General features: G+C 48.3%; 2 protein-coding genes across 2 annotated transcripts in view; one reads left to right on the top strand and one right to left on the bottom strand.

Annotated features, from left to right (window-relative positions):
* LOC306917668 (myosin light chain 3, skeletal muscle isoform-like) overlaps positions 1-26,081 on the top strand; it is a 407,220-nt gene that overhangs the window by 355,910 nt on the left and 25,229 nt on the right. The window lies entirely within an intron of this gene.
* The window catches only part of LOC306917665 (cytidine and dCMP deaminase domain-containing protein 1-like), a 15,736-nt gene continuing 3,797 nt past the window's right edge, over positions 14,143-26,081 (bottom strand). Inside the window, exons 3-11 of the mRNA XM_079495954.1 lie at positions 23,291-23,468; positions 21,723-22,047; positions 19,787-19,996; positions 17,732-17,865; positions 17,294-17,343; positions 16,917-17,086; positions 16,401-16,590; positions 15,660-15,699; positions 14,143-15,486 (exon numbers count right to left, since the gene is read on the bottom strand). Coding sequence (XP_079352080.1) covers positions 15,368-15,486; positions 15,660-15,699; positions 16,401-16,590; positions 16,917-17,086; positions 17,294-17,343; positions 17,732-17,865; positions 19,787-19,996; positions 21,723-22,047; positions 23,291-23,468 — 1,416 coding nt within the window. The 3' untranslated portion in view covers positions 14,143-15,367. The remainder of the gene's footprint in view (positions 15,487-15,659; positions 15,700-16,400; positions 16,591-16,916; positions 17,087-17,293; positions 17,344-17,731; positions 17,866-19,786; positions 19,997-21,722; positions 22,048-23,290; positions 23,469-26,081) is intronic.

Genomic DNA, 26,081 nt, shown 5'->3' with positions numbered 1-26,081 from the left:
TATAGTCATGTCTTACCTTCTCATTGTCTACAGAGTTGGTCTTTGTAGAAACAGCTCTCTCTAAGCTCGCTGCTCCAGTGTCAACATGTACGACTGACTCACCTCCGATTCCTGTAAATGGAGAACATTGTGTAATCGTTGTGCGGCTGTAAGGAAGGATTGTGGACTAAAGTCCACAGTCTTTATTGTTTTATATCAGAGAGAATGGAGAAGAGCTGATATCACCACATGTCGTTGCTGCACTAAACACATTCATCTTCAACCGCTTATCCGTAGACGGGTCACCCTATCTCTAAGGGAGATGAACTTCACACCCTATCTCTAAGGTAGATGAACTTCTCACCCTATCTCTAAGGGAGATGCAAGCCACCCATCTGAGAAAACTCATTTTGGCCGCTTGTATCCGTGACCATGTTCTTTCGGTTCATAAATTACACCCACAACAAGCTTTTTTTAGATCTGCTATTTTTCAACAGCTAAAGCATAACATAATGCTAACACCAAAAGGGGTTCCCACCCAGAATGGGTTAAGCAGACAGCAGCGCAGCAGTATCAGTGTGTGCAGCAACAAACAAGCTGGTTGAGCAGTGCAAACTTCCAGTTTAAGGTCACATTCACACCTCTTATTCGGTAGACTCGATGCGAATGGGTGGAGAAGTTGCATCATTTTTGCACATTTAATTTGCTGCCTTTGCCTTCACACTGCGCTGTCATCCGCAGCAATTAGAAACGCAGCAGGGACCTTTATCAATGTGTTCAATTCATAAACTACACGGTGAAATCTATGGTGTTTATAAAAAATTATAAGAGAAATAGTTAGGACGTCACGTAGAAGTAGGGTACCGTGCATGCAGTGTGTCGTCGGTAGGGGTGCAGTGTGTCATGCAGTGTGTCGTCGGTAGGGGTGCAGTGTGTCATGCAGTGTGTCGTCGGTAGGGGTGCAGTGTGTCATGCAGTGTGTCGTCGGTAGGGGTGCAGTGTGTCATACAGTGTGTCATCGGTAGGGGTGCAGTGTGTCATGCAGTGTGTCGTCGGTAGGGGTGTCAAAAGAAATCGATTCGAATTAGAATCGCGATTCCCGTTATGGACGATTCAAAATCGATTCATAATTTCCAAAAATCTTTTTTTTTTTTTTTTTTTTTTCTGGTTACAGTTACAGGAGTTTACTACATGGTGTTTGTGATATGAAATGTAAGCTCACCCTAATCACAGTAAACATCATGGTCCTCATTCACAAAGGAGAAATACGCCACAGTGTAACGGATGCGTAAACATGATGCGTATAGATATCGGAAAATCCGTCCAATCAAGCTACGGTTAAGTCCCGTGTTATTCAGGGAACCAGGTGTAATCACTTCATATGTGCGGATCGGCGAGTGTATCCTTTCCGCATTTTTTCCAAGCGATTCGCCTGGTGTCGCCTGGTTTGTTGGAACATCCACGACCATATAAGGCAACAGGAAATATCGAAATACGTCATCATAGACTGCACAGAGGATTCCCAAGTTTTAAATTATATACAACAGCCGCGATGAGCTTGTAGAGCAGTTAATTTTAACAGGCGGGTCTCTGCACGGACAGATCTTCAAGCAAACAGCGCGAGTTATATGTATATAATTATAAACGAAACTTGCCAACTTGGCACGCATTGAGTACCACAGACGAATAACAGTCTAAGTCCACACTATTGATCCATAATATATAAATGATAGATAAGGGTTCAGGACAACGAGGCCTTTTCGTGGAGGGGTCAGTCTGAAATTTGGACTTAGACTGTTTTTCGTCTGTGGTACTAACGTTAATTAACTGATGTTACAGTTACTTTCACATAATGAGAAAGAAGTTAATTTGTAATGTTCACCACACGACCAAATGCTATATTAAAACTCGGCAATGATAAAAGGCCCTATTGATTAGTCTACTGCGGTGATTGATTCCCTGCCCTGCACTGTCGGATTTGGAAAGCAAATATATGGACATGCATGGACACAGGACATATTTTCTTTCTTTTTTTTCTTGTGGGATTTGGACTAAAGGCTATATTTCATCCGATCCAACTACGTTGTATGTTTCCTCAGCTGCAGGTAAGAGTTGGCTATTCTGTGTGGCGTCCGCATGTGATCAATATACATTATTATAAATTAATACCACGAAGCAAATGGAGGCAGATAGGTGCTTGCAGCAAAGGCATTTAGGCCTACGTGAAACTTTAATTGGCTGAGTCTCTGTCAACATGCTGATCAGCGAGTTACAGAGTATTGGACTCGAGACTCGATGACTCGACTCGAGTCCGACTCGAGTCATTGATTTGACGACTTGCAACTCGACTTGGATTCAAGGGTAAAAACTTGAGACTCGACTTGACTTGGAAGACAATTACTCCAGACTCGACTCGACTTGAGACAAGCTGACTCGGACACCACCATTAAGTGTCACTGTTGTGCAGCCTAACACACAGAGGCCAGGGAGGAGAGCTTGTACAGTACAGTACAGTACAGTACAGTACAGTACAGTACAGTACAGTACAGTACAGTACAGTACAGTACAGTACAGTACAGTACTCGACAATCTTGTGACTCGACCCGACTTGACTTGACATAACCTTGTGACTCGACCCGACTTGACTCGACAACCTTGTGACTCGACCCGACTTGACATAACCTTGTGACTCGACTTGACTTGACTTGCCCACAACAGAAAAACTTGAGACTTGCTTGAGACTTGGACCAAATGACTTGCTACTCGACTCGGACTCGGATCGGAGGGACTCGTGCAATTGTCTGGCGAGTTACAGTGGTAATAATCATCATCAACAGCCTTTCTTGTCTGTCTGTCTGTCATGTTTGTGAACAAGCGCGAGTGGAGGTGAGCTGGCTTAAAACTATGATGATTGGCCGACTTTCAAACACGCTGATGCCATTCATTCAAATAGACTAATGTGGTCTTGTATTTTTGAGTGCTGTAAACCACTCCTACAACTGGCTTTGTTAGTTTACGTGTCTGTCCGTCTGTCTGTCTGTTCGTACCAAAAAATGAGCATGGTGCATTGTGATTGGCCGGAATGAGACATTACGTCACTGACATTACGTCAGTGACCACAGCTGATCAGGCTATATAAGACCTTGCACCACTCAGTTCACACGGGTGTGATTTTTTATATAGTTTTTATATAGTACCCCCCCCCCCCCCCCCCCCCCCCCCCACACACACACACACACACACACACACACACACACACACACACACACACACACACACACACACACACCGACACACACACACCGACAGTCAGACTGACTCAAAGGAGCTCCATAACGAAACAATTTAAACGACGGCGTGGCTATGGACTTCCTACAACTATTACAATGCCTCAGACGGCGTGGCTATGGACTTCCTACAACTATTACATTCTTTGGACTTTATTCAACCCTAACCCATAACCACGGCCACACCCTTGACTTGGTCAGGCAGGCAGGTGCAATAGAGTTACACTTACACAATCATGGCATGTGTTTTCATGTTACAACAGGCATATATCTATGGGTATAAGTAGCAGCGTCTTAGAAGTATTGTGAAAACTGCCTCCAAAATGACTGGCATCCAGTTGGAGAGCCTCGGTCCTTTCTACAATAGACAGCTGCTCATGAAGGCCAGGGCCATTCGGCAGGATGATGCTGCTCATGAAGGCCAGGGCCATTCGGCAGGATAATGCCCACCCACTGGAGTCAGAGTACAGGCTGTTGCCATCGGGCCGTCGTCTGGGCACCCCCGTTGTCAAAAACAACAGATATAAGAACTCCTTTGTCCCTGCCTCGATTCGTGCAGTCAACGCTGCCAGTAACATGTAATGATGATGACGATGCTGAAACAAGCACTTTATGCTGCACTTTATATCTTAGCACTTTTTTGCCTTTCTTATTTTTTTATCTTTATTCTATACCTGCACTAGATGCGCCCAGACCTCTGTTTATGCTATGGTGTCTCATGTCTGTTTTTGTCCTGTATTGTTTTGTATTGTTTGTATGTCTGAAACCACTATACTGTTGCTGTAAACACAATTGCCCTTCTGGGACATTAATAAAGACCTTGAACCTTGACTCCGCCATATTGTATGTGGCAGCTGACAATTATAGCAGAGACGCTACAATACTCTGCCAGCCTTTTAGAGGCGCTACAATACTCTGCCAGCCTTTTAGAGACGCTACAATACTCTGCCAGCCTTTTAGAGACGCTACAATACTCTGCCAGCCTTTTAGAGACGCTACAATACTCTGCCAGCCTTTTAGAGACACTACAATACTCTGCCAGCTTTTTTGGGCATCCCAAGTTGTTGGAACCCTCTAACAACCAGTCTGTGGGTATAATGCCCTATGCTGCCGAATATAAACACAAATAGTCTGCACCGATACAGCCCAGCTCTGAGATGGTGTTTAGGAGTGGTTGGTATTTAATGACCTTGGTCATAAAGGCTTCCTCTAGGCTGTGGTCAAAGGTGCACACACACACACACACACACACACACACACACACACACACACACACACACACACACACACACACACACACACACACACACACACACACACACACACACACACACACACACACACACACACACACACACACACACACACACACACACACACACACACACACACACACACACACACACACACACACACACACAGTCAGACTGACTCAAAGGAGCTCCATAACGAAACAATTTAAATAGGCCTATACTGCAGACATTATTACACTAAACAACGTTGGATTCGTACAGTGCAGAATGCAGATAAGTGTAGGTTCTTATTATAATTGTGAGTTTGTTTTTTAACATGCAGCGCGAGCGCGAGAGCCAATCTACAAGCTCACAACGCGTTGCACTGCGAGTAGAAGGCTGCCGAGTGAGCAGCCCTTTTAATTGGACTTTTAATTGAAGACTAAAGCCTTCTTAATAAATCTACGATTCGATTCCGATTCTTGGGGTCACGATGCGATTCAAAATCGAATCGTGGGACACCCAAAGATTCACATCCCTAGTCGTCGGGCCGTTGGGGACTGGACCTCTCTGTCTCTCTCTGTCTGTCTGTCTCTCTCTCTCTCTCTCTGTCTCTCTCTCTCTGTCTCTCTCTCTCTCTCTCTCTGCCTCTCTCTCTCTCTCTCTCTCTCTCTCTCTGCCAGACATACCCAGTCATCAAAACGTTAAGCTATAAACTAATTTATTATCCATCCCGATGGCCTCCACCACAGTTAATCAGTCACCACCAGTCCAGCTAAACCTTGGCCTGTTTAATATACTGTACGATCAAGCTCTCCTCAGTAAATGATACAGCTTCATGCACCAAGTGTGTAAGGTTAAGAAAGGAGGTGGACTGGCCAATATATTCTCTGACACTTTAAAAATCAAGCCTTTGGCCCTTGGCAATTTTTCATCTTTTGAGTACCTGCAGGCCACCACACTGGAGAGTCAATCCTCTGTGCCAATAATTAGTATGTATCGTCCTCCTAAATCAAGTAAAGCCCTGTTTTTAACCTTATTGTCAGAGCTTTTATCCATTTGTTCCACGAACTATGATAAAACATTGATTATAGGTGGCTGCAATTTGCACGTGGACAATGCCTCAGACGGCGTGGCTATGGACTTCCTACAACTATTACAATGCCTCAGACGGCGTGGCTATGGACTTCCTACAACTATTACAATGCCTCAGACGGTGTGGCTATGGACTTCCTACAACTATTACAATGCCTCAGACAGCGTGGCTATGGACTTCCTACAACTATTACAATGCCTCAGACGGCGTGGCTATGGACTTCCTACAACTATTACAATGCCTCAGGCGGCGTGGCTATGGACTTCCTACAACTATTACAATGCCTCAGGCGGCGTGGCTATGGACTTCCTACAACTATTACAATGCCTCAGACGGCGTGGCTATGGACTTTCTACAACTATTACAATGCCTCAGACAGCGTGGCTATGGACTTCCTACAACTATTACAATGCCTCAGACGGCGTGGCTATGGACTTCCTACAACTATTACAATGCCTCAGACGGCGTGGCTATGGACTTCCTACAACTATTACATTCTTTGGACTTTATTCAACCCTAACCCATAACCACGGCCACACCCTTGACTTGGTCAGGCAGGCAGGTGCAATAGAGTTACACTTACACAATCATGGCATGTGTTTTCATGTTACAACAGGCATATATCTGTGGGTATAAGTAGCAGCGTCTTAGAAGTATTGTGAAAACTGCCTCCAAAATGACTGGCATCCAGTTGGAGAGCCTGGATCCTTTCTACAATAGACAGCTGCTCATGAAGGCCAGGGCCATTCGGCAGGATGATGCTGCTCATGAAGGCCAGGGCCATTCGGCAGGATAATGCCCACCCACTGGAGTCAGAGTACAGGCTGTTGCCATCGGGCCGTCGTCTGGGCACCCCCGTTGTCAAAAACAACAGATATAAGAACTCCTTTGTCCCTGCCTCGATTCGTGCAGTCAACGCTGCCAGTAATCATGTAATGATGATGACGATTCTGAAACAAGCACTTTATGCGGCACTTTATATCTTAGCACTGTTTTGCCTTTCTTATTTTGTATCTTTATTCTATACCTGCACTAGATGCGCCCAGACCTCTGTTTATGCTATGGTGTCTCATGTCTGTTGTTGTCCTGTATTGTTTTGTATTGTTTGTATGTCTGAAACCACTATACTGTTGCTGTAAACACAATTGCCCTTCTGGGACATTAATAAAGACCTTGAACCTTGACTCCGCCATATTGTATGTGGCAGCTGACAATTATAGCAGAGACGCTACAATACTCTGCCAGCCTTTTAGAGACGCTACAATACTCTGCCAGCCTTTTAGAGACGCTACAATACTCTGCCAGCCTTTTAGAGACGCTACAATACTCTGCCAGCCTTTTAGAGACGCTACAATACTCTGCCAGCCTTTTAGAGACGCTACAATACTCTGCCAGCCTTTTAGAGACGCTACAATACTCTGCCAGCCTTTTAGAGACGCTACAATACTCTGCCAGCCTTTTAGAGACGCTACAATACTCTGCCAGCCTTTTAGAGACGCTACAATACTCTGCCAGCCTTTTAGAGACGCTACAATACTCTGCCAGCCTTTTAGAGACGCTACAATACTCTGCCAGCCTTTTAGAGACACTACAATACTCTGCCAGCCTTTTAGAGACGCTACAATACTCTGCCAGCCTTTTAGAGACGCTACAATACTCTGCCAGCCTTTTAGAGACACTACAATACTCTGCCAGCCTTTTAGAGACGCTACAATACTCTGCCAGCCTTTTAGAGACGCTACAATACTCTGCCAGCCTTTTTGGGCATCCCAAGTTGTTGGAACCCTCTAACAACCAGTCTGTGGGTATAATGCCCTAGGCTGCTGAATATAAACACAAATAGTCTGCACCGATACAGCCCAGCTCTGAGATGGTGTTTAGGAGTGGTTGGTATTTAATGACCTTGGTCATAAAGGCTTCCTCTAGGCTGTGGTCAAAGGTGCGCACGCACGCACACACACACACACACACACACACACACACACACACACACACACACACACACACACACACACACACACACACACACACACACACACACACACACACACACACACACACACACACACACACACACACACACACACACACACAGAGAGAGAGCTTTCTAGCACGAGGCTGATGAGTTTCAGACTGTTTCACTTTGCAATGGGGTCACAGCTGAACTTAATCGCAGATTTATTTACAACTGATTATCTGGTTGTAATTTGTATGCCGTTTGATTCTACATCTGCACGATACCACCACCCCACTGTGGTTCTACATCTGCATGATACCACCACCCCACTGTGGTTCTACATCTGCATGGTACCACCACCCCACTGTGGTTCTACATCTGCATGGTACCACCACCCCACTGTGGTTCTACATCTACATGATACCACCACCCCACTGTGGTTCTACATCTACATGATACCACCACCCCACTGTGGTTCTACATCTGCATGATACCACCACCCCACTGTGGTTCTACATCTGCATGGTACCACCACCCCACTGTGGTTCTACATCTGCATGGTACCACCACCCCACTGTGGTTCTACATCTGCATGATACCACCACCCCACTGTGGTTCTACATCTACATGATACCACCACCCCACTGTGGTTCTACATCTACATGATACCACCACCCCACTGTGGTTCTACATCTGCATGACACCACCACCACACTGTGGTTCTACATCTGCATGATACCACCACCCCACTGTGGTTCTACATCAACATGATACCACCACCCCACTTTGGTTCTACATCTGTATGATACCACCACCCCACTGTGGTTCTACATCTGTATGATACCACCACCCCACTGTGGTTCTACATCTGCATGATACCACCACCCCACTGTGGTTCTACATCAACATGATACCACCACCCCACTGTGGTTCTACATCTGCATGATACCACCACCCCACTGTGGTTCTACATCTACATGATACCACCACCCCACTGTGGTTCTACATCTGCATGATACCACCACCCCACTGTGGTTCTACATCTGTATGATACCACCACCCCACTGTGGTTCTACATCTGCATGATACCACCACCCCACTGTGGTTCTACATCTGCATGATACCACCACCCCACTGTGGTTCTACATCTGTATGATACCACCACCCCACTGTGGTTCTACATCTGTATGATACCACCACCCCACTGTGGTTCTACATCTGTATGATACCACCACCCCACTGTGGTTCTACATCTGTATGATACCACCACCCCACTGTGGTTCTACATCTGCATGATACCACCACCCCACTGTGGTTCTACATCTGCATGATACTACCACCCCACTGTGGTTCTACATCTGCATGATACCACCACCCCACTGTGGTTCTACATCTGTATGATACCACCACCCCACTGTGGTTCTACATCTGCATGATACCACCACCCCACTGTGGTTCTACATCTGTATGATACCACCACCCCACTGTGGTTCTACATCTGTATGATACCACCACCCCACTGTGGTTCTACATCAACATGATACCACCACCCCACTGTGGTTCTACATCTGCATGATACCACCACCCCACTGTGGTTCTACATCTGCATGATACCACCACCCCACTGTGGTTCTACATCAACATGATACCACCACCCCACTGTGGTTCTACATCAACATGATACCACCACCCCACTGTGGTTCTACATCAACATGATACCACCACCCCACTGTGGTTCTACATTTGCATGATACCACCACCCCACTGTGGTTCTACATCTGCATGATACCACCACCCCACTGTGGTTCTACATCTGCATGATACCACCACCCCACTGTGGTTCTACATCTGTATGATACCACCACCCCACTGTGGTTCTACATCTGCATGATACCACCACCCCACTGTGGTTCTACATCTGTATGATACCACCACCCTACTGTGGTTCTACATCTGTATGATACCACCACCCCACTGTGGTTCTACATCTGTATGATACCACCACCCCACTGTGGTTCTACATCTGCATGATGCCACCACCCCACTGTGGTTCTACATCTGCATGATACCACCACCCCACTGTGGTTCTACATCTGCATGATACCATCACCCCACTGTGGTTCTACATCTGTATGATACCACCACCCCACTGTGGTTCTACATCTGCATGATACCACCACCCCACTGTGGTTCTACATCTGCATGATACCACCACCCGACTGTGGTTCTACATCTGCATGATACCACCACCCCACTGTGGTTCTACATCTGCATGATACCACCACCCCACTGTGGTTCTACATCTGTATGATACCACCACCCCACTGTGGTTCTACATCTGCATGATACCACCACCCCACTGTGGTTCTACATCTGTATGATACCACCACCCCACTGTGGTTCTACATCTGTATGATACCACCACCCCACTGTGGTTCTACATCTGCATGATACCACCACCCCACTGTGGTTCTACATCTGTATGATACCACCACCCCACTGTGGTTCTACATCTGTATGATACCACCACCCCACTGTGGTTCTACATCTACATGATACCACCACGCCACTGTGGTTCTACATCTGCATGATACCACCACCCCACTGTGGTTCTACATCTGCATGATACCACCACGCCACTGTGGTTCTACATCTGCATGATACCACCACCCCACTGTGAGGCTGTAGGGCGGACTACACCCCACTGTGAGGCTGTGTAGGGCTGACTACACCCCACTGTGAGGCTGTGTAGGGCTGACTACACCCCACTGTGAGGCTGTAGGGCTGACTACACCCCACTGTGAGGCTGTGTAGGGCTGACTACACCCCACTGTGAGGCTGTGTAGGGCTGACTACACCCCACTGTGAGGCTGTGTAGGGCTGACTACACCCCACTGTGAGGCTGTGTAGGGCTGACTACACCCCACTGTGAGGCTGTAGGGCTGACTACACCCCACTGTGAGGCTGTTGGTTGAAACAGCCTTCTAGCTGTGGTTCAAACCAGCACCACTCCACACCTAATCAAAACAAAGAACTCGGTGGCTAGGCTAGCTAGTTTCTTGGGACATTTGTGGTCATATAGTGACTACATTTTCTTAGTTTTAAGGGTAACTGTTGTATAATTGCAATATTACATTCGAGGGTGTGGGTTAATGTGATTATTGCCACGACAGTGATGCGGTCAGGAACGAGACGAAGTCGAGTTCCTCTCGTGTAATATTGCTTAAATCTCACCCAGAGCACTCCACAGTGCACCCCTCCTCTGAGCGCTCCACAGTGCACCCCTCCTCTGAGCGCTCCACAGTGCACCCCTCCTCTGAGCGCTCCACAGTGCACCCCTCCTCTGAGCGCTCCACAGTGCACCCCTCCTCTGAGCGCTCCACAGTGCACCCCTCCTCTGAGCGCCCCACAGTGCACCCCTCCTCTGAGCGCCCCACAGTGCACCCCTCCTCTGAGCGCTCCACAGTGCACCCCTCCTCTGAGCGCTCCACAGTGCACCCCGCCTCTGAGCGTCCACAGTGCACCCCTCCTCTGAGCGCTCCACAGTGCACCCCGCCTCTGAGCGCCTCCTCTCACTGGCCCCGGGTCCAGTGCTCTGCGCCTCCTCTCACTGGCCCCGGGTCCAGTGCTGTACAAATCATTGTCCGCTGGTTACAGAATACAGATCATACTATATAATGAAATATAACATAGTATAATTAATAAGGGAAAGTTAGCTTAAGTTGTGGCAAATCTGGAAAAAAATGCTTACCACTAGCTTTCTTCACAGATGTGTTCATAAAGGTGTCTACTATCACAGAAAAATGTGTTCCAACCCAACTCCCTTGGGAAACTTTGTGACAGCTGCTGAAAGTTGGGGTACCATTATCAACCAATATATGGCAAAACAAATTCCAAATTTCATTATACTTTAAGTAGCATGTGACATGTCAAACTAGGGGGTTTTCATGATGCTGAATCCATTGCAAGCATTAGTTTTGTACAAAAAACACTCCTTTGCCTAAAAATGCCCATAGCCGTCATCACAAATGTGATGAGGTCAGCACATTTGGGCACATTTGGGCAAGTGGCTATGGCCGAATTTAGCCCAAGGAGTGTTTTTCGTTCAAAACTAATGCTTGGAATGGATTCAGCATCATGAAACCCCCCCTAGTTTGACATTTGGAATTATTTGCCTTATATTGGTTGATAATGGTACCCCAACTTTCAGAAGCTGTCACAAAGTTTCCCAAGGGAGTTGGGTTGGAAAAAAAAATTCTGTGATAGTAGACACCTTTATGAACAACATCTGTGAAGAAAGCTAGTGGTAAGCATTTTTGTGCAGATTTGCCACAACTTAAGCTAACTTTACCTAACTAAATAATGGGTCTGGACTGGGGAGTCTGACGGCGGGGAAAACCACTGCCTGGGACCGGTGTGGACCGTGTTGGACCCGAGCCGCGCGAGCCTGTGTTCACTGTGCAGCAGCGACACGCACGCACGCACTTGCGCACACGCAAGAAAATAGCCGATCTACAAGCTCACAACACATCGCAATGCGACACGATGTGAACTTAATAGGGATGCTTAAATAGTTCTAATGTAAGATCAGGCCCAACTAGTTGATAACATGATTTATTTAAATAGTTCTAATGTAAGATCAGGCCCAACTAGTTGATAACATGATTTATTTAAATAGTTCTAATGTAAGATCAGGCCCAACTAGTTGATAACATGATTTATTTAAATAGTTCTAATGTAAGATCAGGCCCAACTAGTTGATAACATGATTTATTTAAATAGTTCTAATGTAAGATCAGGCCCAACTAGTTGATAACATGATTGATTTAAATAGTTATAATGTAAGATCAGGCCCAACTAGTTGATAACATGATTTATTTAAATAGTTCTAATGTAAGATCAGGCCCAACTAGTTGATAACATGATTTATTTAAATAGTTCTAATGTAAGATCAGGCCCAACTAGTTGATAACATGATTTATTTAAATAGATCTAATGTAAGATCAGGCCCAACTAGTTGATAACATGATTTATTTAAATAGATCTAATGTAAGATCAGGCCCAACTAGTTGATAACATGATTTATTTAAATAGTTCTAATGTAAGATCAGGCCCAACTAGTTGATAACATGATTTATTTAAATAGATCTAATGTAAGATCAGGCCCAACTAGTTGATAACATGATTTATTTAAATAGTTCTAATGTAAGATCAGGCCCAACTAGTTGATAACATGATTTATTGAGAATTTCACCTTTTTTAGGTTGAATTATTTGGTATAATGTTTTTCGGTTAGACCAAGTGAAGTTTTTACGATCATTCCTCCAAAAATTCTATCAATATGAAATTAAACCAGAAATGTTGCTCAATAAAATAAAGCTTAATAATTTGATTGGATGTAAAACGTTTTTGCAATGTAAGGACATTTCATCGAAACATTTTGTTAAATTAAACTTTTCAAATTTATTCCAGCATAATGCACATAAACAGTGATGTAAACAGGAATCATACATATGACACATAACTGTAGGCCTATATAATACGAGTATGGAGAAGTTTACGTTTGCCCAAGACCAATTTAAACAAAGTACGGTAAATTCCTAATAAATTATTTGCTACATTTTCAAAACTTTAAAAAAGGAAAACTTTCTAAGAGGCAGAGCTAAGATGGTATACGCAATTCTGTTCTTAATCACCGGGGGGGCCCTGGGGGGTCCCTGGGGGTCCCCGGAACTTCCAGACCCGCAGGAACACGCCCAGGGTGCCGGCCCGGTTCCGGCGAGCCGCGTCAGATACGATAGAGAAATAACAGAGTTACCGTGTGGGGGTCCCGGGGGATCCCCGGAACTTCCAGACCCCCAGGAACGCACCAAGGGTGCCGGCCCGGTTCTGGCGAGCCACCCCGCGTCCAAAGCGGTTGAGGAATGAGAGTTACCGTGTGGGGGTCCCCAGGGGGTCCCTCTACTGTACTGTCACACCTGAAATCATCATATATACAGTTAATATGTGTGTGTTAGGCTGTGCAAGAGTGACACTTGGTTGTGAAAACCCAGCCAGGGACCCAGCCAGGGACCCAACCAGGGACCCAGCCAGGGACCCAACCAGGGACCCAGCCAGGGACCCAGCCAGGGACCCAACCAGGGACCCAGCCAGGGACCCAGCCAGTGACCCAACCAGGGACCCAGCCAGGGACCCAACCAGGGACCCAGCCAGGGACCCAGCCAGGGACCCAACCAGGGACCCAGCCAGGGACCCAACCAGGGACCCAGCCAGGGACCCAGCCAGTGACCCAACCAGGGACCCAGCCAGGGACCCAACCAGGGACCCAGGGACCCAGCCAGGGACCCAGCCAGGGACCCAGCCAGGGACCCAACCAGGGACCCAGCCAGGGACCCAGCCAGGGACCCAACCAGGGACCCAGCCAGGGACCCAGCCAGTGACCCAACCAGGGACCCAGCCAGGGACCCAACCAGGGACCCAGGGACCCAGCCAGGGACCCAACCAGGGACCCAGCCAGGGACCCAACCAGGGACCCAGGGACCCAGCCAGGGACCCAACCAGGGACCCAGCCAGGGACCCAGCCAGGGACCCAGGGACCCAGCCAGGGACCCAGCCAGGGACCCAGGGACCCAGCCAGGGACCCAGCCAGGGACCCAACCAGGGACCCAGCCAGGGACCCAGCCAGGGACCGAGCCAGGGACCCAGCCAGGGACCCTGCCAGGGACCCAACCAGGGACCCAGGGACCCAGCCAGGGACCCAGCCAGGGACCCAACCAGGGACCCAACCAGGGACCCAGCCAGGGTCCCAGCCAGGGACCCAACCAGGGACCCAGCCAGGGACGCAGCCAGGGACCCAGCCAGAGTGGGGGTGTCGCGACGTACTCACAGTGAATGTGACGCCTGGTCTGTACAACACATGTTTATGTCACCAGACAGTTAAAGTGTCCACCCTGAAACTGGGAGGTCGGGGTTCGATCCCCGGCCGGGTCATACCAAGTAAAAATGGGACCCAATGCCTCCCTGCTTGGCACTCAGCATCAATGGGTTGGATCCGGGGGGTCAAATCTATTAAATATGATTCCCGAGCGCGGCACGGCTGCAGCTCAACCGCTCCTAGAGAGATGGGTCAAATGCGGAGAACAAATTTCACTGCGGTAACGTGTGTGACAAATCGTACGACTTTGACTTTTTAACATTTAAAATATATAGATTTTTTTTTAAATGACTTAAAAATATATTATACATCTGCAGACACAAACGTTTTCTGAATATATTACTGTCTTTATGATAACCTCGTTTCCTTATATACAATATAGTGATTAAAATAAATGGTCCAGCATGCACTGTGTGCTCCCCAACCGTGGGATGCACCGATCCGTATTCTCCATTACGACCCAACCGTGTGATGCACCCTGCATCCATTCCTTCCTTCACAGTTCTCCTTCCTGGGTGTCCCTCAGGGCTGTCACGGGAGCAACGCTTCTTCCTGGGTGTCCCTCAGGGCTCTGTCACGGGAGCAACGCTTCTTCCTGGGTGTCCCCAAGGACTGTCTAAAGAGGACGAGACGCGAAGGCCACTGTAGACCGTACGGGCGACGCCATGTTGCTCCCTGGAAGGAAAGAAACATGCGCAGTTGAGACCAAGGAAGCTGAACGCGGAAGTGTATAGCCCATTGTGCATGTTTCTTTCCTTCCAGGGAGCAACATGGCGTCGCCCGTACGGTCTTCTTTCCTTCCAGGGAGCAGCATGGCGTCGCCCGTACGGTCTTCGCGTCTCGTCCTCTTTAGACAGTCCTTGGGTGTCCCACAGGGCTCTGTCACGGGAGCAACGCTTCTTCCTGGGTGTCCCTCAGGGCTCTGTCACGGGTGCAACGCTTCTTGCTGCAAGACGGCTTCTCCTGTTCAGGCTGCCTGCCATGCTTCCTAACACAGCCATCTACGCACGCACGCACGCACGGACATAGACACACACACAGAAACACACACACACACACACAGACACACACACACGATAGCACGGTCCAATTGGTCCAGGACTCCAGAGAGTTCCATTTAAACAGAATAAAGGCAGGTTTGAATGTTTGACGAGAAAGATTAAGAATCACTTACTTGCAACTCCAAGGTAGGAGGAGGACAAAGCCTTCTGCCACTGTGAAGACATGGAGCGCAGTGTCAGGGACACGCACACGCGCACACACACACACACACACACACACACACACACACACACACACACACACACACACACACACACACACACACACACACACACACACACACACACACACACACACACACACACACACACACACACACACACACACACACACACACACACACACACACACACACACACACACACACACACACACACACACACACCTTCTATCCTGACTACTCACTAAAACGTACAGGACACAGTCAGAATGGAACGAGTACTTCCACTACTCACTACTCACTAAAACGTACAGGACACAGTCAGAATGGAACGAGTACTTCCACTACTCACTACTCACTAAAACGTACAGGACACAGTCAGAATGGAACGAGTACTTCCACTACTCACTACTCACTAAAACGTACAGGACACAGTCAGAATGGAACGAGTACTTCCACTACTCACTACTCACTAAAACGTACAGGACACAGTCAGAATGGAACGAGTACTTCCACTACTCACTACTCACTAAAACGTACAGGACACAGTCAGAATGGAACGAGTACTTCCACTACTCACTACTCACTAAAACGTACAGGACACAGTCAGAATGGAACGAGTACTTCCACTAGTACTCACTAAAACGTACAGGACACAGTCAGAGTGGAACGGGTACTTCCACTAGTACTCACTATGAACTTGCGGACTCCCTGGAGGCGGCTGAACCTCCGGTAGGAGATGTCTCCCTTGTCCTTCCCGCTGTCCTGGTCCGTGGTGTAGAGGTGAGTGACGCCCGCTCCCAGGATCAGGGGGACGCACTCGTCACACGGACACTTGGTCACAAACATCAGGACGGGCTCCGCGGGCCTGATCTCCCTGCTCCTGAAACGACACCAGCATGGAGTCCACTTCCAGAACAAAACACACACTCAGTCAGAGTTACCCTCTGGGGACCCCCTCTGGGGACCCCCGGAAATGCTTTGGCCATGTTTAAGCTGTGATTAATCATGATTAATACATGTTTAAGGTGTGATTAATCTGGTTAAAATGTGTAATCATTTGAGTGACAGACCTATAAAAGAAAAAAGAAAAAAAGAAGAAAAACGGCTTGGGAATTGACCCCAACCCCCGTGCGTGCGTGCGTGCGTGCCTGCGTGCGTGCGTGCGTGCGTGCGTGCGTGCGTGCGTGCGTACGTGTGCGCTCTGACCTAAAGGTCAGTGCGTTCTGCTCCGCGTGGATCATGAAGCGGTATTTGCGTCTCTGGCGGTCCGGCTGCTTGTCGTCCATCTGAGGGTACTCTGCGTACTGCGAGCCCGCCGGGTAGGCGTTGTACCCGCAACCCAGCAGGGATAGGCCACCCGTCCCTCTGCACAGAGCCTACAGTGACAACACAGCATCACAGAACAACCCCAGCAGGGATAGGCCACCCGTCCCTCTGCACAGAGCCTACAGTGACAACACAGCATCACATGCCGATTAATCCAAAAACAACTAGAATCGGGCCGGTACCGATAGAGATCTGTTTGCCGATTAATGTCCATCACAAATGAAGCAGTAACAAAAGCCAAGAGGAGAGGGACTCACCGCCGGGCCCTGGGTCCAGATGACGGCCCCCACGCCCACCTTGGGGTCCTCTGTGTGGAATGAAAGACACCGTTTACCGTCAGGGAGACGTCAACGTTTGACGTGAAACGCACTTACGTGGTCGCATCCGCGCACGAGATCATCATTAGGCCTTTTTAACCCATTCTGGATGCGGGAACCCCTTTTGGTGTTTTAAAGCATTACGTTATACTTTAGCTGTTGAAGAATAGCAGATCTACAAGCTCGTAGCGCGGCACCGAGTGCCGTGCGGCACCGAGTCGGTGCCGCGCGATCTGCTATTTTTTTTTTATTGTGAAAACGTGGCGCAAATCTTAGAACGTTTTTAACTCAAATCTTTGCTTCTCTGCTTCAGAATAAGAACTCCCTCATAATGGCTGGTGCTCTAGCGCCATTATTGTGAAGGATTCAGTGGCCTACCTGTCCTATAGGAAAGCAGTCTGGCCTGGATGATGCAGTGTCGGGCCACTTCCTGGGACACACCCCCGTGGGGCGGAGTCACGGAGGAGGCATGCGGTGTGGGAGTGGCTATCTCCGCGCTGGAACACGGCGCACTAGAAGACAGAAACGACACCAACATGAACAGAAGAATCACACCCGTGTGAAGTGAGAGGTGCAACTCCGTGTGGGGGTCCCCGGGGGGTCCCCGGAAGTTCCAGACCCCCAGGGGGCCGGGCCGATTCCGGCGAGCCGCCTCACGTCCGAAGCGGTTGAGAAATGACAGAGTTACCGTGTGGGGGGTCCCTCTACTGTACTGCACTGTCACTGTACTGTACTGGCACTGTACTGTACTGGCACACCCGAAATCATCATATATACAGTTAATATGTGCGTTTGTGTGTGTGTTAGGTTGCGCACAGGTGGTGAAAAACAACCATGCTGTTGTCATGCTCAGACCCACCCAGCCACCCACACACACACACAGAGCTCCGTCAAAAATCACGAACATCTCAAAGGTGCTCTTCCTGTGACCTTGTGACCTTCCTGTGACCTGTGACCTTGTGAAAGCAGTGGGTCTAAAGAACTAAGTGCCGTCGTCCATGGTCCAAAGAGGTTTGTCACTGTAGTTTTGTTTTAATCCTAATCTCAGGTTACAAAGACCTGTTTTTCCACCGTTGAGTAAAACAGCCAAAACTATTCCTCGGTTGCGGACAACCTCAGCGCTGATTGGCTTCGGTTGGTGCAGTGCACTGGTTCTCAAAGTGGAGTCTGGGGCCCCTTGATTGAGTTCCAGGGGGTCCCCAGCTAAATGATAACTATAGGAACCAAATGGACCCTTATGGGTCTGTAACTCTGAGAGTGTACAAATGGAACCAAATGGACCCTTATGGGTCTGTAACTCGGAGAGTGTACAAATGGAACCAAATGGACCCTTATGGGTCTGTAACTCTGAGAGTGTACAAATGGAACCAAATGGACCCTTATGGGTCTGTAACTCAGAGAGTGTACACTGTCTGAGTTAAATTAACTTTGATTTTACAATATAAATTGGGGGTCCCAGAGATAGAAATGCCATTAAATGGGGGTCCGTAGCCTAATGCACGTCAAACTGGGTGTCCTTGAAATGAAAATGGTTGAGAATCACTGCTAGAGCCGTAAAGATCTTCTCTTATGGGGGTCCCTGGCATATATTTTCAAATGGGGGTCCCTGGCATATATTTTCAAATGGGGGTCCTTGGCATATATTTTCAAATGGGGGTCCCTGGCATATATTTTCAAATGGGGGTCAGCGGGGTTAATGAGTGTCAATTTGGGGGTCCTTGACATGAAAAGGTTTGAGAACCACTGTCCCAGTGCAGTGTGTTGGTGGAACCAACCTGTCATAGAAGCCGTGGTGCATCAGGGGGACCCCCGCGGCCCCAGGGGGACCCCCGGGGCCACAGAGGGACCCCCGCGGCCACAGAGGGACCCCCGCGGCCACATACGCCATCAGAGGGATCCCCGGGGTGGAACCAACCTGTCATAGAAGCTGTGGTGCATCAGGGGGACCCCCGCGGCCACAGGGGGACCCCCGGGGTGGAACCAACCTGTCATAGAAGCCGTGGTGCATCAGGGGGACCCCCGCGGCCCCAGGGGGACCCCCGCGGCCCCAGAGGGACCCCCGCGGCCACAAAGGGACCCCCGCGGCCCCAGAGGGACCCCCGCGGCCCCAGGGGGATCCCCACGGCCACAGAGGGACCCCCGCGGCCAGAGGGACCCCCACGGCCACAGAGGGACCCCCGCGGCCACAGAGGGACCCCCGGGGTGGAACCAACCTGTCATAGAAGCCGTGGTGCATCAGAGGGACCTCCGCGGCCACAGAGGGACCCCCGCGGCCACAGAGGGACCCCCGCGGCCACATATGCCATCAGGGGGACCCCCGTGGCCACATACGCCATCAGAGGGACCCCCGCGGTGGAACCAACCTGTCATAGAAGCCGTGGTGCATCAGAGGGACCCCTGCGGCCACAGAGGGACCCCCGGGGTGGAACCAACCTGTCATAGAAGCCGTGGTGCATCAGAGGGACCCCCGCGGCCACCGACGCCAGCACCCCCAGCAGCTCCCTCATGTTGTCCCTGAGGCTGGAGAAGCACGGCTCCGTGCAGAACGTCTCCAGACGCATGGCGGACAGGACCGCTCCATGGCCGCGCTCCGAGACCACCAGGAAACGCCTGGACAACTCCTCCAGGTGACTCCTCCGCTGTCTGAGGAGGAGGAGGAGGAGGAGGAGAGGAGGGAGGGGAGGAGGAGGAGGGGGAGGGGGAGGGGGAGGAGGAGGAGGAGAGGAGGAGGAGGGGGAGGAGGAGAGGAGGTGGGTGAGAGGAGGAGGAGGAGGAGGAGAGGAGGGGGAGAGGAGGAGGAGGAGGTGGGTGAGAGGAGGAGGAGGAGGAGGAGGAGTGGGAGGAGGAGGATGAGAAGAAGAAGAAGACATTTGCACAGAGTAACCTCATCGAGTCCCGAGACCATATTCTACCAAAATGTCTTCTAAATCATGACGGTTTTATGAAGAAAAAAACCCCAGTATTGTCTGTATTTGGCCACGGACCCTAGCCTGGTAGAACCACTCCCCCTGCTGGACAACATTTGCATTCTACCAGCTAAGGGTGAGTCTGGGATCTCTCAGGCAGAGACGATGTACTCCGGACCAATTGTGGTCCGGATCTGCTATGTTTGAATCTTGTGAGCTTGTAGATCTGCTATGTTTGAATCTTGTGAGCTTGTAGATCTGCTATGTTTGAATCTTGTGAGCTTGTAGATCTGCTGTTTGAATCTTGTGAGCTTGTAGATCTGCTATGTTTGAATCTTGTGAGCTTGTAGATCTGCTGTTTGAATCTTTTGAGCTTGTAGATCTGCTATGTTTGAAGATATTTTCATCAGCTTGCAGAGCTGATCAATAATCAGTTGATAGTCACGTAGTCACGTGATCTAGTAGCTGTAATAATAATAATAATAATAAAACTTTATTTGTATAGCACCTTTCATGACATGAAATGCAGCTCAAAGTGCTTTACACAAAAAAAGAAAAGAAAGGCAGGGCATAAACAATACAGTGAGGACATGAATAACATTTTTTTTAAAAGACAAATAAATCAATTAAAAGCAAGGGTGTAGAAGTGGGTCTTGAGCTGAGCTTTAAAAATGTCTACAGAGGCTGCCTGTCGAAGGTACAGTGGGAGTTTGTTCCACGCCGTCGGCCCGTAGAAGCAAAAAGCTGCTTCCCCGTATTTTTTAGTTGCCATTTTTTTAGGCAAAGCGAGCAGGCCAGCAGTGGAAGACCTTAGGGGGCGGTTTGGGACATATTTCGGCAGGCAGTCATGTAGGTAGGGAGGTGCGAGACCATTGAGAGCTTTATAAACAAGTAAAATAATTTTAAAATCAATCCTAAAAACAACCGGAAGCCAGTGCAATGAGGCCAAGACTGGAGTAATATGTTCTCTCATCTTAGTTCTAGTTAAGACTCTGGCTGCTGCATTTTGGACAAGTTGTAATCTGTCAGTTGATTTCTTAGGCAATCCAGAAAAAAGTGCATTGCAGTAATCAAGCCGAGAAAAAACAAAGGCGTGGATTAGCGTTTTTGCATCGTCCAGTGACAAAAAGGCTCTGATTCGTGCAATATTTCTAAGATGAAAAAAGGCAATCTTGGTAACATGATTTAATGTGTGAATTAAAATTCAGTTCAGAATCAATAGTGATCCCCAAGTTCTTTACTGTACTGTTACTTTCTACAGTCAGGTTGCCAGTGGCCAGATTTTGTAGGTTGTAGTGGCCAGATTTTCATGATTGGCTGGCCTCTTATCCAATGGGAGACTAGCCCTATACGGGCAATGGGAAATGGTTCACTAAATTGAAGGCAGATCAAAAGGTTTAGATAGAACTTTTAATGTGAAGGCAGATCAAAAGGCTCAGATAGGACTTTTAATGTGAAGGCACCTGAAGAAGAGCTCCGCGGCGTCCAGCTCCGGCTCGTCGTCTCGGAGCCGCTCCATGAAGTCGCTCCCCCTGCTGGCCAGCTCTATGAACTGCGGCAGGCCGGCGGCCAGCGGCTGCAGGACCACGCAGAGGCGCGGCCGGCTGTTGGACTTCAGCCTCTCTGCCGCCACCGCGTCCAGCAAGGCCTCCTGGGAAATGGAGTCATCATCATCACCGCCGCCGCCACCGGCTGCTGCTGCTGCTGCATTCTGGGAGGTGTCGGCGGCCGACCTCAGGAGGCTGACCTCGGGGTCCCCGGGCCAAAACGCCACCTGACTGACCCCCGCTGGACGGGAGGGGGAGGACAACAACAACCACATGATCAGTATTCACTCAGCTATAGAGTGTCGCAGTCCCGCCCCCTTTCATGACAACGCCAGGCCCAGGACCGCCCCCTTTCATGACGACTCCAGGCCCAGTCCCGCCCCCTTTCATGACGACGCCAGGCCCAGGAAATGAATCCCAGTGCATTTTTCCCTCATAGACATTTCAAAAAGTATTTATTTAAAGACCTTTTAAGCGTCGTACAAAGCCAACTCGAGTCGTGACAAATCATGACAACAAACACAATGAATTCCCCGTTCATTTTCCTCATAGACTTTTCAGAAAGTATTTATTTAAGTCTTTAAATAAATACTTTCTGAAAAGTCTATGAGGGAAGTCTTGAGAGTGTTAAAGGACAACTTTGGATTTTTGGAAGATTCATGTTTTTTAGGTTGTTATTACAGGAAGTAAAAGATGAGTGTTGTTTTTCATGCAGCGGTGCCGCGCTATGAGCTTGTAGATCTGATATTTTTCAATAGCTAAAGTATAACATGATGCTTGAAACACCAAAAGGGGTTCCCGCCCTGAATGGGATAAATCCATCCATCCCTCCCTCCATCCCTCCATCCCTCCCTCCATCCATCCATCCCTCCATCCATCCATCCATCCCTCCCTCCCTCCCTCCCTCCATCCATCCCTCCATCCCTCCATCCATCCCTCCATCCCTCCATCCATCCCTCCCTCCATCCATCCCTCCATCCCTCCCTCCATCCATCCCTCCCTCCCTCCATCCATCCCTCCATCCCTCCCTCCCTCCATCCCTCCATCCATCCCTCTCTCCCTCCATCCATCCCTCCCTCCCTCCATCCATCCATCCCTCTCTCCATCCCTCCCTCCCTCTCTCCATCCCTCCATCCATCCATCCCTCCCTCTCTCCATCCCTCTCTCCCTCCATCCCTCCCTCCATCCATCCCTCCCTCTCTCTCTCCATCCCTCCCTCCCTCTCTCCATCCCTCCCTCCATCCATCCCTCCCTTCCTTCCTTCCTTCCTCCCTCCATCCATCCCTCCCTCCCTCCATCCCTCCCTCCCTCCATCCCTCCCTCCCTCCCTCCCTCCCTCCCTCCATCCATCCATCCATCCATCCCTCCCTCCCTTCCATCCCTCCCCTCCATCCCTCCATCCCTCCCTCCCTCCCTCCATCCCTCCATCCCTCCCTCCCTCCATCCATCCCTCCCTCCCCTCCCTCCCCTCCATCCCTCCCTACCATTGATGATCATCTTGAGGCAGGTGCAGCATGGTCGTCTGGAGAAGAACAGCTGACATCCGGACAGCGAGGCTCCGTGTGTGATGACCACCGCCTGGCCGGCGTGGAGCTCTGGCCCCGAGCGGTGGAGCCCCATAACCTTCCCGTCCCGAACCACCACCGCGCCGGTCACACGCACCTGCAGCGCAGCGGCACACACGCACACACGCACGCACGTTTTAAGCGTCGTACAAAGCCAACTCGAGTCGTGACAAATCATGACAACAAACACAATGAATTCCACGTTCATTTTCCTCATAGACTTTTCAGAAAGTATTTATTTAAAGACGTTTACGCCGCGGACAAGCCAACTCTTGTCGTCACAAATCATGACAACAAACACAATGTTTTGGACCAAACAAATAATTACAAAGAAGAAAAACAACAAAAAAAGTGTTGTAACCTGCTGTTTTTTTTCTACTTTCTAATTCTTTGTTTGGCCCAAAACATTGTGTTTGTTGTCATGATTTGTCACGACAAGAGTTGACTTTGTCCGCAGCGTAAACGCCTTTAAATAAATACTTTCTGAAAAGTCTATGAGGGAAGTCTTGAGAGTGTTAAAGGACAACTTTGGGGTTTTTTTCAACCACGGTTCATGTTTTTTAGGTTGTTATTACAGGAAGTAAAAGATGATTTTCATGCAGCGGTGGCGCGCTATGAGCTTGTAGATCTGCTATTTTGCAATAGCTAAAGTACAACATGATGCTTAAAACACCAAAAGGGGTTCCCGCCCTGAATGGGATAAATGTGTAACGGTGACAGACAGCCCTAGAGGCATTTATTTAGTTATATTTTTTAAACCTTTCGCCTAAAATGATAAAATGATAAATGATAAAGGATAACATTTAAAAAGTTTTCAGACTACGGTGGAAGATTGGGAGTGAGTCTGTAGTTCTGACTGTAATGGGAAGGTCATTCCATAGTTTAGATTGGGAGTGAGTCTGTAGTTCTGACTGCAATGGGAAGTTCATTCCATAGTTTAGATTGGGAGTGAGTCTGTAGTTCTGACTGCAATGGGAAGTTCATTCCATAGTTTAGATTGGGAGTGAATCTGTAGCTCTGACTACAATGGGAAGTTCATTCCATAGTTTAGATTGGGACTCGGGAGTGAGTCTGTAGTTCTGACTGCAATGGGAAGTTCATTCCATAGTTTAGATTGGGAGTGAATCTGTAGCTCTGACTACAATGGGAAGTTCATTCCATAGTTTAGATTGGGAGTGAATCTGTAGTTCTGACTGTAATGGGAAGTTCATTCCATAGTTTAGATTGGGAGTGAGTCTGTAGTTCTGACTGTAATGGGAAGTTCATTCCATAGTTTAGATTGGGATTGAGTCTGTAGTTCTGACTGCAATGGGAAGTCCATTCCAAAGTTTAGATTGGGAGTGAGTCTGTAGTTCTGACTGCGATGGGAAGTTCATTCCATAGTTTAGATTGGGAGTGAATATGTAGCTCTCACTACAATGGGAAGTTCATTCCATAGTTTAGATTGGGAGTGAGTCTGTAGTTCTGACTGCAATGGGAAGTTCATTCCATAGTTTAGATTGGGAGTGAATCTGTAGCTCTGACTACAATGGGAAGTTCATTCCATAGTTTAGATTGGGAGTGAATCTGTAGTTCTGACTGTAATGGGAAGTTCATTCCATAGTTTAGATTGGGAGTGAGTCTGTAGTTCTGACTGTAATGGGAAGTTCATTCCATAGTTTAGATTGGGAGTGAGTCTGTAGTTCTGACTGCAATGGGAAGTCCATTCCAAAGTTTAGATTGGGAGTGAGTCTGTAGTTCTGACTGCGATGGGAAGTTCATTCCATAGTTTAGATTGGGAGTGAGTCTGTAGTTCTGACTGCAATGGGAAGTCCATTCCATAGTTTAGATTGGGAGTGAGTCTGCAGTTCTGACTGCAATGGGAAGTTCATTCCATAGTTTAGATTGGGAGTGAATCTGTAGTTCTGACTGTAATGGGAAGTTCATTCCATAGTTTAGATTGGGAGTGAGTCTGTAGTTCTGACTGTAATGGGAAGTTCATTCCATAGTTTAGATTGGGAGTGAGTCTGTAGTTCTGACTGCAATGGGAAGTCCATTCCAAAGTTTAGATTGGGAGTGAGTCTGTAGTTCTGACTGCGATGGGAAGTTCATTCCATAGTTTAGATTGGGAGTGAGTCTGTAGTTCTGACTGCAATGGGAAGTCCATTCCATAGTTTAGATTGGGAGTGAGTCTGCAGTTCTGACTGCAATGGGAAGTTCATTCCATAGTTTAGATTGGGAGTGAGTCTGTAGTTCTGACTGTAATGGGAAGTTCATTCCATAGTTTAGATTGGGAGTGAGTCTGTAGTTCTGACTGCAATGGGAAGTTCATTCCATAGTTTAGATTGGGAGTGAGGCTGTAGTTCTGACTGTAATGGGAAGGAACACAGAGAGATAGTGATTAGGGCTGAACTATTGATTATTTCCTCAGCGATAATCTTTAGTCGATTATCAATCGAATAATCAAGAAGCGTGTTCATTTTTTAACTAACCACTTAATTCTAAACGTATGCTACAAAAATAGTGAATTGTGAGATTCTTGATAAGCTATTTATTTAGTTATATTTTTTAACCCATTTTGGGCAGGAACCCCTTTTGGTGTTAGCATTATGTTATGCTTTAGCTATTGAAAAATACCAGATCTACAAGCTCATACGAGCTTGTAGATCTGCTATTTTTGAAAAATCGAAGAACGACTGACATAGAAACATAGCTTTTCAGAAAACTGTCT

This window comes from Electrona antarctica, assembly GCF_951216825.1.
Source record: "Electrona antarctica genome assembly, chromosome: 24".
NCBI classification, from domain to species: Eukaryota; Metazoa; Chordata; class Actinopteri; order Myctophiformes; family Myctophidae; genus Electrona; species Electrona antarctica.
This window is presented reverse-complemented; position numbering and strand designations above follow the sequence as displayed.